Here is a 13,194-nt window from a genome sequence, read left to right as displayed (position 1 = left end):
GGTGCCAATACTATGCTGTTTTTGTTACTATTGCCCTGTAGTATAGTTTAAAGTCTGGTATAGTGATGCCACCTGCTTCTCTTTTCCTGCTAAGGATTGTTCAATAGACGCAGAAAAAACATTTGACAAAATACAGCACCCCTTCATGTTCAAAACACTAGAAAAATTAGGGAAAACAGGAACATATCTCAACATTATAAAAGGCTATTTATGCTAAGCCGTGGCCAACATCATTCTAAATGTAGAAAAATTGAAGGCATTCCCTCTAAAAACCGGAACAAGACAGGGATGTATTTTTTCACCATTTCTATTTAACATAGTTCTTGAAACACTGGCCAGAGCAATTAGACAGATGAAAGAAATTAAAGGAATACACTGAGGAAAAGAAGAATTCAAATTGGCACTATTTGCTGATGATATGATTCTATACCTAGAAGACCTTAAAAGTTCTACCAGAAAACTTCTAGAACTAGTAAATGAATTCAGCAAAGTAGCAGGATATATAATCAACACCCATAAATCAAATGCATTTCTGTTAATCAGTGCAAATCCTCAGAAATGGAAACGAGGAAAACCACCCCATTTACAATAGCATCAAAAAAAGTAAAATACTTGGGATTCAACAAAAGAGGTGATGGGCTGGGGATGTGGCTCAAGCGGTAGCGCGCTCGCCTGGCATGCGTGCGGCCCGGGTTCGATCCTTAGCACCACATACCAACAAAGATGTTGTGTCCGCCGAGAACTAGAAAATAAATATTAAAAATTCTCTCTCTCTCTCTCTCTCTCTCTCTCTCTCTCTCTCTCTCTCTCTCTCTCCCCTCTCTCACTCTCAAAAAAAAAAAAACAAAAGAGGTGAAAGATCTATATAATGAAAATTACAGCACCTTAAAGAAAGAAATCAAAGAAAACCTTAAAAGAGAAAAAGATCTACCTTGCTCTTGGATAAGCAGAATTAATATTATCAAAATGACCATACTACCAAAACGACTATAAAAATTTAATGAAATTCTGTTCAAAATCCCAATGATATTCCTCATAGAAATAGAAAAAGCAGTCATGAAATTTTGAAGGTCTTTTAAAAGAGCAGTATACTGTTTGAAAAGAGGTTTTCAATAACCAGAGAAAAATGCTCAGAGATGGGTAAAACTATATCAAGTTTTAAATTCCAAACAAAAACTTCAGGAGATAAGTACAATGTGCTTTACTTCGGCAACCTTATTTCTAGGGTTTAGTATTACATTGTTTAAACTGCTGTTTTTTCTCCTATACAATGTAAATGAAAAGTGGAAATCAACCGACATGTGGGATGAGGTGGGAAACAAAACTACAGGGCAGAGAAGGAAATACAGGAGACAACAGATGTGGGCTTAATAACATTTGCCCCCCTCCCAAAGATATCCATTTCTCAATCCTTAGAATCTGTGACTGTAGGACCTTATATGGTAAAAAGGATCTAGTGACTAAATTAAGAAGGTAGGGATTAGGAAATTATTTTCGATTCTAAATTGCCCTGATGGAATCAAAGGTCCTTATAAGAGGGAGGCAAGAGGACCAGAGACAAAGGAGGTAATGTGATGATAAAAATGGAGGGAGGAAAAGTGATATGATGCACTTTTCCTTATGTGCCAAGAAATGCAGCAGCTTCTAGAAAAAAGGACAGGGCAGGAAAACAGGAATCTTCCAAAGAGCTCCAAAAGAAACAAAGGCCTTAAAATGCCTGGCACCGATTTTGAATTTCTGACTTCCAGAACTATAAAATAATAAAACTGTATTATTCCAAACCATTAAACTTGTGGTAGTTTGCTACACTGGCAATAGAAAACGAATATAACTGCTTAGTGTAAGGAAGAGTGATGGTCTCTTCCTGTGATTCAACTATCAACAGGGATGGTGGCAAGGTTCTGTTTGCTGGCACCTATCCCACCTCCCGAACAGAGCCTCCAGGCTGTGTGTGTCTCCTCCCTTGCAGCCCAGAGACTCAAAGGAAGCTGAGCCCAAAGTATCAAAAAGCATTGGTTTCATAGAAGCCAATCATGGCATTTCTTGGTCCATTTACTGAGCTGGGTTTAATCCAATCAGCATTATTGTTACAGGGTTGGTAAATTAAAATGTTCCATCCAGACAAAAGAGAAAGACTATATATTCCTAGACTCCCTCTAAATATAACAGGAGAGTAGTGTCCCAGCTGCTGGCAACTGTCTTACAATCATGGGGGAAGCTATGGACAAAACAACTGGAGGGGAAAAGCAGAATGGAGAAGAGAATAACCACAGAGAATCAGTGAGAAAGTGTGAGTTAACTATATTCTATCAGTTTTACCATACACTTCTTTTTAGTAGAATTAAAATATTTCTTTTATGTTTAAGACAGTTGGGTTGGTGGTATCTTTTTTTGTTATTCGGAACCATCTAATTGATTCAGGAAGTCCAACTCTTAAGACACTTAAAAAAGCTAAATAATACAAATTAGATGACCTGCAATTTCAAGGAGTCAACCAAGAAAAAAAAAAATCTTGAAGCAGTACTTAATTTGCTGTTCTTTCTATCTCCTTACATACACATATAGTTTTCAAGAATAAGCAAGTTATTTTGACTAAATACAGGTGATGGCTTTACAATCTTTTTAAGATGGAGAGAATAGATTTTTGAGATTTTTTAATCAGTGACAATCACATCATGTAAAACATACTAAAAAGTGCAATTGAGTTTTTAATATATAACTTCATACAGATTTTTGTTTCCTTATAAGTAAAAAAAGATTTGTCATCCTGGTTTAGAACTAATGGCATTTCCATGACTGCTGGTGAAATTCAGGGCCACTGAATTCCCTCTTCCGAAAGCCGCACTTTCATCTCCTTTGTCCACTCTCAATTCTATTTGTATTCATAGAGATATTGACTCATTTAAGAGGGTGTTGTCACTTAACAGTCTTTTGCTTGGATTTGACTTTATTTTATCTTCGGACATATAAAGCTTTCTCTATTTTTTAAATAAATTCAAACTTGATTTCTTCTATAGCATCTAAGTCTTATTTCTATTTAAGGTAGTCTATTAGTCCCCAATTTAAAAAATTTCCATAGACTTTCTCTTAAATCCCTGGTTTAAGAGGATTGTTATTTGGCTTTTATTGTATACCTTTAATCAATCTGACATTTGCTTAGGTATGTCATAAGAGGCAAGGTTCTAAGCACTTAGACTAACACCATATTTATTAAATATCTTCTTTGATCCTGACTGATCATCCTTTCGGTGACAGAGCAGAAGGAACATGGGTATATTTCCAGCTTCCAGGGGTGCACATTTGATTAGATATTAGACGCTAATCTCAGTTTCATTTTAAGTAACCTATGGTTTCCATCTGGAAATGTGTATAATTTTTCTTAATCCATGAAAGTCTGTTTTGTTAATTTTTCCTGGGACTCAAAGGTCCTTAGAGACATGTCTCCGACATGTCTTTTTTTTTTTCACCTCAAGTATACTTATTTGTTCAATTATTACTCCTCATTCTTTTCCCCTCGTGCTACAATTTTTTAAGGTCGGTCTGGACCTTCCCTCGGATTTTATTTATTCATTTCTGATTTCTGTCTAAAGTTTTACTCAATGTTATAAGACATTTCTTCAGAAAGCCAATTTTATTCTTGGTAGTGATCATTTCCATTTTCTTCACTAAAATTTTAAATTGTGACCTTTTCAGTTTTTAAACTTTCTTTCAGCAAGCCTTTTGCTGTTCTTATTGTAACTGCTTCTCCCTCAGAGTCTTCTGACAATGAACTTCTCTCTAGCATTTCAGTGAGTCCTCTTCAATGGAGCTACATGCTGTATTAGACTTAATGTCCTTTCATCAAGGCCCTAATGACCTAGTAGCATATGAGCCACTTATTTGCCTGTAAAGCTTGTATGGTCCCAGATGAAGCCCAGGTTATACTTCTGGGAACTCCATAGCAGCAGCAAACCTAAAATTAGTGCACCACATTTACTGTCCCTGTTTTGGGGGACACTAAACAACAACACACACAAAACCATGACCCCCTCAGCACATAGTCCCTAACCAACTCAGCCTGGAAAAGCCCCCATCTGTTTCTGACCAAGACCAAGAGAAAAAGCAGGCCTGACTCTAGATCTTTTCAGAAAGCCTCAAGGAGAGGTAGTCTTTCTTTGTAGGGAACCTATTATAGCACAATAACCATCCTAGAATCCTAAGCTGCTCATTCATTCCCTCCCCTGATATGTAATGGGAACTTAATAGCATGAGCCATCTGCATATGTCCTGAGAGACTTCTAGGTGCTGGTGATTGATGAAAGCAGAATGGTCCACTGTACTCATACTCATCAGAGGTTACAGAAACTTGAGTAAAGGAGTAGGAATGAGGGAGAACCAGCCGTCTTCTCAGAATGCTTTCCTCGCCAGTGAAATTTCCTGTTATGGCAATTTCAATAGCATATAGTAAGTGTTTCTGACTCCCTTGGAAATCCTAACATTATAGACAGGGCGGGACAATAATCCAAAAACCTGCAAGAATTATAATTCTATTAATCAATTACTTTAGTTATGTATTTTGATTGGCATACCTGAATGATTTTCGGCAATACATCCACTCCATTTTTAGTGTTCTGTGTTGCAGTTAGATACTTTTTTTCCAAAAAGAATGTTACAACCCACTTAATAAAAACCACACGAGCTGCCATGTATGGAATTTTTGTACTGTAAATGCTTTCATTATCTCGAGTTGTAGTAATGTAAACTGGCTTTGGTCTCAAATGGGGGATGTCTGGCAGAAAAAAAAAAAAAGAACAGAGTATTGATTAGGTTAGTTATCTGTATAGCAACTAAGAATGAAGATGCAGAAATAGCACCATTTCATAGGCTCATTGCTAACTGTCTTGCAATCTGACCAAGAAGAGGGGACTGTTATTGTCTATATACAGCTATGGAAAAATTAAGCTAATAGCTTTTTTAATAAATTTGAGAAATTATATGGGACTATAATACAATCTGGTCACATACCTAATTTAATCTCATTTTCTGACTGTAACATGTTAAAAGTATATAGGCACTTTAGAAAAACAATCTTTTTAAGTATTTTAATATCCAACACAGCACTGACTAAACCTACTGAACTTAAGTTTTTCTACCCTTTTCCCTTTAGATGAATCCAAGGAAACAGAATCCATATAATATATTTGATGTCTAAGAATTCAGAACATTTCATCTTTGAGATATAAGATACCACATCTTCCAAAGAATTAACAAAGAGGTCCATTTCTCATTCCTTAAATTCCTTCATCAATATGAAAATCATATGGTACCAGATTTAATATATTACTTGCCGTAAATCCAACTCTCTCTCTTAACTAATTTTTGTACTCCTGGAGTATCTGAACGAAGCAGAAAAGATATTTTCAATAAAAAATTTTCAACCTAGTAATAGTAACAATATACTATGAATATAAACTAAATTGAAGAATCAAGAAATTTTTTTAAAAAATCCACACATAACATAGCTAACAAAATAGAACCCTAGTATGACTAAAAGTCATTTCTATATCTTTCCAAATGTACCAAGCTCCAGCTACTCTCCCTGTGCCTGAGTGTGTGCACATGTAAGTGCAACCATATGTGTGTATGTACACAGATAAACATGCACAGCAAAGACAAATGAATTAGTTGGTCATGTCCCCTAGTTGGAGTAATGCTCCTAATGACCTTTTCTCCTCCAAAGCTATCTTGAATATTCATGAACTAATTTAGCCTCAGATAATAATAAGAAGATTTGTCCCCCCTTCTCCCACTTTCACTACTCTAAGGGATGCTTCTGTCCTGTGAATCCTCATTTTTTATGGAAGGAAAACTTTAGGTGCTAAATTAGAAATTACCTTATGTTTCCTACCCCCGCAAATAAGGGACTTGCTATTCCTAGATTGTCCAATCACCCAAACATCTGTCCTCCATAAGCAACTGTCAGTAGTATCTGCTGGATAAAAGACCCAGTATAAAAGGGCATACTATGGGCAGCCGTGTGCTCTGGTCTGGCCTGTCTGGTCACTGAGCAAGTTCTAGGGTACCACAACCTACCACCCAGAAGAGGAGACTTTGGGAATGCAATTTTTACATTAAGAGATGGCAAATATAATTTACACAAAAAAATCATGATTTTTTTTCAAAGATAAAGATTTATTTAGGAAAGCACACATATATTTGAGGGAGAATGCAGGCTGTTTCAAGGGAGAGACATCCCTTGGGATAAAATAAAAACAATCAAGAAAGAATGCCAGCCATCTTGAGAGTAAGAAGCTTTGGGGATAAAGCAAGGAATACAAGGAAAAATGCAGGTTATCTTCAAAGGGTGAGACAGTTCATGATGTGTTTTACATTATTTTTGAGTATAGGAGTCATGGTTCCCATTATTGCTAGGAGATGATGTATATCTTAGTATACATAATTAAAATCACTTATTAGGAAACTTTAAACTTTGCACAATAAAGTTATCATTTAATATAAGAATACATTGATTACTTTAAAATATTAAAAAGTCACTATGAAAGAGACTGTACAGCTTTCCTATGAATGTTGCCTATATACATGTCAAACAATACTTACCAAGTACAGGTTTGTAGATATTCGTTAACTTAGTAAATGATGGAAATAAATGAGGAAGATAATACTTTCGAAACAATGTAAAAAGAAATTTAAAACCAGTATCCTGATTCTCTTTATTCTTCCACTCCAAGCTTGCAGCCTTTGGATAATATGTGAAAAAGAAAATAAGTATATTTACATTTCAAATTAACATATACAAAATGAAATGCTGTTTTAATTAAAATTCTTTTCATAAATTAAAAAGAGGACAAATAATATTGGCAATCATGAAATAAAATTAAATTTTAACAAAGTTCAAAAGATTAGGATCTTTAAAAAATAGGTATTATGTGTTTTCAAACTTGCTGTGCTACATAATGTCCATATTTTTTCCATGTGTTCTTTGTAATGATTAAACATTCCTTGTATCTTTAAAAGATTTAGTCAGAAATAATCAGGTACTTTTTTCCTAAACTCATAAAAGGCCATTTAGAATTACTTTATCTAATACTACCTAAACATAAAATCAATAATAAAAGGCAAAAATCTATGGAATCTTGGAAAGAACATTCTTATTTTAAAGGCAATTAACAGGCTAAGATAAATCAAGCCTGCCAGTCTAGCTAATGGGTTAAGTATAAAGCTTTCACAGTGTTGAGGTAATATTATGAACCTTGAAAACCTAGCACAGTGAGTGCACAGTGTGAGCACTAGAAAAAAGTCCTGTAACTGGCAGCACTGCCCCAGAAGCCTGGAGAAGACTATCACAGTGGTGCAGTCATCACCATACTACTGAGAGAAAGATGACAGAGAGGGGGGGGGTCTTTACAAGAATGAGTAGAGCAAATTATAAACCACAGAGGACCTATCACTGGTTCTTATTACTTGTTAGACCAAAGCAGTGCTTACCAGATTCCTTCATGACAATCCCACCTAGAAAATGACAATATCTGTGTGGTATCTGAATTAAAGGGATGATTACTTTGGTTGCCTCTGGGGCAGAGGGGGTCAGTGTCCATAAACTGTCTGAAACTCTGCTCTGAAGAGTCACCCCAACAGACAGAAAGGAAGGGAAGGGAAGAGAAAGGTACAGTCATGCACATAAAACCCTACATACAGAGTGGTTTCAATGTGTGCAGACAAACCTCTACCCTATATCTATGCCATTCTCTTCTAGTTCTGGGGACTATGTGACTTATTTGACGTTGATTTATTTGAGATGTGTCACTAATGAGTGACACATCTAGAAAGAGAACCAAGGCCCTCAAAACATTAAGTTTTAGATACCCTGTGCTGATTTCCAGGGCATACAGGACGCTCAAACACTTTTGAAAAGGCAGCATGTGAGTTCCTCGTAGAAGAGGCATGAGTTCAATGCACAGCTTCTATAAGATGATAGAATGCCCTGATCAGGCTCTCAAGATTTTGAAGTCTTGGGTTTATGGTGCTGGCTAAATGAAATGGGGGTAGAGGTAGGGATCAGAATTTCCCAGCAAGACTGTATAATCAGAAAGGGCAGCCAAGAACTGAATTTTAAAGGATAGCAAAAACAAAACAAAACAGCTACCTAAAGAAAACTGGAAAGAAGTAGGGAGGGGAAAGAAGGCCAGAAGAAAACATCACAAGTATCACTAGGAGAGAAGCTCATGAAGAAGGGGTAGTCACTGACAAATCACCTCAAGAATGAGCAGAGCAAATTATGAACCACTAGATTACATCCTGATCTGGGACCTGGGCAGAAGACAGGCAACAGTAGGTGTCAAAGGAATGTTAGGCAAGAAAGAGGATGTGGCAAAGATGATGACTTCAACAAACCTGGCTCTGAAGCCCAGGAGAAACTCAGGAACATGAAATGTGTCCACTGAGAAAAAATAATCTGTTTGGAAATACAGATCATGTGACACAAATCAGGTTTTAAAATAATAAGCTAATGATTTCAGTTCTATATTATATGGGTAAATCTAAAAAAAAGGAGCATGTGAGGTGAATCAGGCTGTGCTAACAGCAGTATGAGCTCATTGCATGTGTTTTTCTTCATATCTTCCAGTCTCCTCTGCCTACTCCTGGCCCATGGGTCAGCCTCTAGGCCTGCCTCCTCCTCCATTCTGTCATGCCAGCTTAGATATGAGGGGAGGGAAAGACATAAAGAAAGACAAATTGTTTGAAGATATCACATAAAACAGTACAAATTCCTGGTCTTGCTGAAGTGACCTAACAACGGTACGTACTCAGTGTTTAGTGAAGTATCATATAAAAATCACCCTAAAAAAAAAGAGAGAGAGAGAGAGAGAGGAAAAAACAGAATAAATGCAACACTGAAATAGCAACAATTTTTCTCTGACCTGAATAACCATATATTTCAACAGTATTTGAAGAAAAAAGCAGGTTTGGTCCTCAGCAATCTTCTCCCCTGATATGGCTGGCAGGAGTGGAGTGATTTCTTCTGGAAATATTTTTGCTGCAGGGTAGAAAATGAGACCTCTTTCACCAAAGTTAAATTTTAAATAGGGTTTTAAAAAATGCATTTTTTTAAACAACCTTATTCCTTCACATCTTACCTAAAGACAAAATTAAAAGCAATGAAAATGAAACACATGTATTTGTAGAAATGGATCTATCCAGCCACTGGAACTGCTTATACTGAATTCTAAGCCAATGTGGATCAAGGGCTTAGAACACAGGACAGATGTCCCAGAGCCAGCCACCTCTCCCACTGGACTATTCTTTCCCTTTCAAATTCTGTTTCAATCAGCCCCCAAATCATGCTAGTCATCAGGCAATAAAGTGATATGGAATAATAAATCAATGGCCCTAATAGGTGAGAGTTCCTTAAAAAATTCAAAGGATATGAATGGTCTGATGAGGCCACTGTTGTCCTTCTATAAATGCTACATGAAACTAAACAGCTGGAAAATCAAGATGAATGTCCACTAATAAAACGATAATGATGACAACAATAGACAGTCATTTTGGAAAGTAGATTTAAATTGCATTAGCAGATACAAAAACACTGCAGACATACCATGTGTACCTACTTCCTGTTACTGCCAACATCTGTGCCTCCTTTCCATCCCTGTTTCCACCACTTCAGTAAGTTTCTCCTAGCATCATTTCATATAAATAGGCTCCAAATCTTTTGATTCTAATGTTTGTAAGAAACTAGTGTGAATTACAGGGAATAATTCCTCTTGAGACCTCATCAGAACTTACACTAAAGAAAATGAAAAATCAAGAATTTCCTCAATTTAAGTGCCAGAGTAATTTCAGTGTGTAAAGTTTACTGACAGTGCTTACCATCAGCTACACTAGGGCTAGGATTGATGAGTGTCTCCAGTGTGCAGGGCCCCCTGGATGATAAGACGGCTGGAAAACCAGGCACGAGGCATGCAAAAATCAGCACCTGTTCTTCTGCGCAGTTTGTCTGAAGTGCTTGAAGCCACAAAAGAAACAACCTGATTCCTTCACATCTTATCTAAAGACAAAATTAAAAGCAATGAAAATGAAACACACGTATCTGTAAAAATGCATCCAATGTAGCACCATTCTTAAAGAAAAACTAGAAGTTAAAAGGCAATGTTAAAGTTCTGCACCAAGTTCGTCACTAAATAGAAAGTAAGCAAGGATGCTACAATACAGCACCAAGATTAAGAGTTTGGGTTCTGGGGCCAGAGGGCCTGGGTTCAAATTTAGCCTCTTCCAGTTTCTAGCTGTGACCTGTAGGAAACCATTTAACTTCTCTAGGCCTTAGTCTCCCCATCTGTAAATTAGGGAGGACAATAGTTTTTGCCACAAAGGACTGTTATAAGGATTAAGTGAGTTAACATATGTAAGGCACAAAAGGGGGTCCTGGCTCCCAGTTAGCACTATTTATTTCCTATTAACAGTATTTCATAATGTAAGGCCACAGTGTTCATACCATCAAATCTTGATTATCCAGAAAACCAGTGAAAAAGATAATCTTTCTCCAAATTTATACTGTGCTTTTAACAGAATTTTGTAATGTCACTATAATATGCACCTGTTTATAATGTTCTTAAAAATCATGAATACTAGGAGCTAAATGAAACTGAAGACCTGGCTCAACCAGACAGGGCAGACCTCCAGCTACACTGCCTCAAGTCCATACTCTATTCTAAACTCTTCACTGTGCTCTGAATGGTCAGCATTCCCTGGTAGAAAAAAAAAAAAATCAAGAGTGTACATGTAGGTACACTTCCAACTTCATCATATCCCTAGAATTAAAAAAGGCATCCCTCCTTTTCTGCATTCCTAAGTGGTTGAAAAAGATGATGTCAATAAAAGAAGATAAATAAGCAAATGAGAATGAAATGTGTCAGATGCAACTGAAAGATGTAATGAGCTCCAAATACAGGCAATTGGAGTGGCTGCCTGATCTCCTTTCAATTAACTCAAGGTAAGACTGGTCCCTCCAAATCAATAGTGTTGCAAGCCAAACACAAAACTCCGCAGGAAAACCAAAAAGTGGAAAAGAGGAGACACACACACACACACACACGAGAGAGAGAGAGAGAGAGAGAGAGAGAGAGAGAGAGAGAAGAGAAGAGAAGAGAAGAGAAGAGAAGAGAAGAGAAGAGAGGAGAGGAGAGGAGGGGAGGGGAGGGGAGGGGAGGGGAGGGGAGGGGAGGGGAGGGGAGGGGAGGGGAGGGGAGGGGGGAGAGGGGAGGGGGGAGAGGGGGAGATGGGAGAGGGGAGAGGGGAGAGGGGAGAGAGAGAGAAGAGAGAGAAGAGAGGAGAGAGAAAGATTCACCAATTTCCAAGAGAAGTCAAAATACACCAAGACAGATACCCTAGCTGGCAACAGTACTACCACATTAACTGAGGGGATTTACAGCATACTTCCAAACATACCCCTGGACTCCACCACTGCTCTGCTCAAACCTCCATGTCTTTTCATATTACTCCTCCTTTCCTCTAGCAGGTAAAATGAGGGGTAATGTTGAATGCATATTATTCAGCCATCAAGCAAAAATGATGCAGCTCTATACACACCTAATCAAATAATATTTAACATGAGGAAAGTTTCTGTGAAATTCTATAAGTCTCAAATTTTTCATGCTAACTATAGTAAACTATATTTAATTATAGTTAACTATATTCCCTTAAAAAATGTGGGGGTGGGAACAAATATGGAAATCAAAGTGAGGTTAAGAATAGATTGCTTCTGTTTTTCAATATAGAAGAGGAAAGTTAATATATCAAGTTTTAAGTATCTGTGGTTGTTTAAACTGGTATACAAACAAAAATGTAGTACCTTATTAAAGACATGAACATATCTACAAGTGAAAAATTCACCAGTCTCACAGCCTTCTACCACTCATGTTTTAGGGTCATCTTATCCCAGCATCAGATAGTCTATGTCATTATAAATAATACATTTTTATTTTAAAATAATCCAACTTTAACTTAAATTACAAGATCACCAACTGCAAATAGATGAAAAAATCAAGAGTGAGGCTCTCTGCTGTTTTTTCCTCCCACAATAGTTCTCAAAATTAGCAAAATTAATTCAGAGACAACTATAATTTTAACAACCATATTGCTGCGGTAGACAGAATCAGTTGTTAGCGATGAAGCTTACAAATGAATTACTCTTTTTTTTTCCTGATGATAAAACTGGAGCAGTCACTGCTTTGACTATGATCCTTAGCTATACTCAAAAGAATCACAATTAGAACTCAGAAGTCCAAACTCTGACACCAAAGCCACTTTTTCTAATACTATTTAAAATGTCCTTCACAATATAAGTGACAATGTTAAGAACAAAAACCTTTCTAAACAATATTTGTCATATAATTTCTCAATTAAAAATAAAAACTAAGAAAGTGGTTTATAAAGATCTTTCATTTTCAAAATGGCCTTTGTTACTTTGTGGCATTAATAAACTTAAGAGTAATTAAAAATGCCATTATATTTTCATCTAAAATAAATACCTTAATAGAATTTCCAGTGTGTAGAAGCTTCTTTAAAGTTGAGCCTGAAAATTTAAAACAATGAATTAGAAATAGAGTATATAAATAAATGTTTAAGATCTATTTTTTTAAAAAATAAGTTTTAGAAATAAAAGTACTTTGTGATAAAAGGGTATACTTTCCTAAAAGTAAAAGGAAGAAGGACACCCTTGAGAAGCAAAGCAATGTCACAAAAGGAAAAACGTTGTTGAGGTAAAAGTACTTTAAGTACGTGCCTCTTCAAAATTCTTTAAAAACAGTCAAAATCATTGATATTGAGGTAACCCAAATACCCATAGTATAATATGTACAAATATCTTTGTCATACATAAACTGATTTTTTTTAAAATTTTAGAGGTAAAAATAATGTCAAACTACTGCTCACAAAACACTTTTACAAGAATACTTTACAAATATGCAGGATGCTATGTCTCTCTCCTGGCAATGAAGACCACATTTATGAGGTTCAGTCCCTCAATAAATCCTCTAGCAGAGCACTTAGGTCACTGGCAAGGAGGTGGAATTAAGATTTACTCAGAACTACACCAGTCAACAGCTAAAACTTTCACGCTGCAGTCCAGCATTCCGAGAAAAGTCTCTCAATGGAAATATACAACTGAGTATTCTATAAATGCACTCATGCCCCCAG

The 13,194-nt window shown here is 36.5% G+C and overlaps 1 protein-coding gene across 3 annotated transcripts in view; it reads right to left on the bottom strand.

The window, feature by feature from the left end:
• The window catches only part of Ralgapa2 (Ral GTPase activating protein catalytic subunit alpha 2), a 321,259-nt gene that overhangs the window by 238,253 nt on the left and 69,812 nt on the right, over positions 1-13,194 (bottom strand). For all 3 annotated transcript variants that reach the window (XM_077800202.1, XM_077800203.1, XM_077800204.1), the window contains exons 5-9: positions 12,528-12,571; positions 9,871-10,048; positions 8,919-9,034; positions 6,598-6,736; positions 4,569-4,768 (exon numbers count right to left, since the gene is read on the bottom strand). In XM_077800202.1, the coding sequence (XP_077656328.1) occupies positions 4,569-4,768; positions 6,598-6,736; positions 8,919-9,034; positions 9,871-10,048; positions 12,528-12,571 (677 nt within the window). The remainder of the gene's footprint in view (positions 1-4,568; positions 4,769-6,597; positions 6,737-8,918; positions 9,035-9,870; positions 10,049-12,527; positions 12,572-13,194) is intronic.

This window comes from Urocitellus parryii, chromosome 6, assembly GCF_045843805.1.
Source record: "Urocitellus parryii isolate mUroPar1 chromosome 6, mUroPar1.hap1, whole genome shotgun sequence".
Lineage (NCBI taxonomy): Eukaryota > Metazoa > Chordata > Mammalia > Rodentia > Sciuridae > Urocitellus > Urocitellus parryii.
The sequence above is the reverse complement of the archived record's forward strand: the minus strand, read 5'-3'. Positions and strand labels throughout refer to the sequence as shown.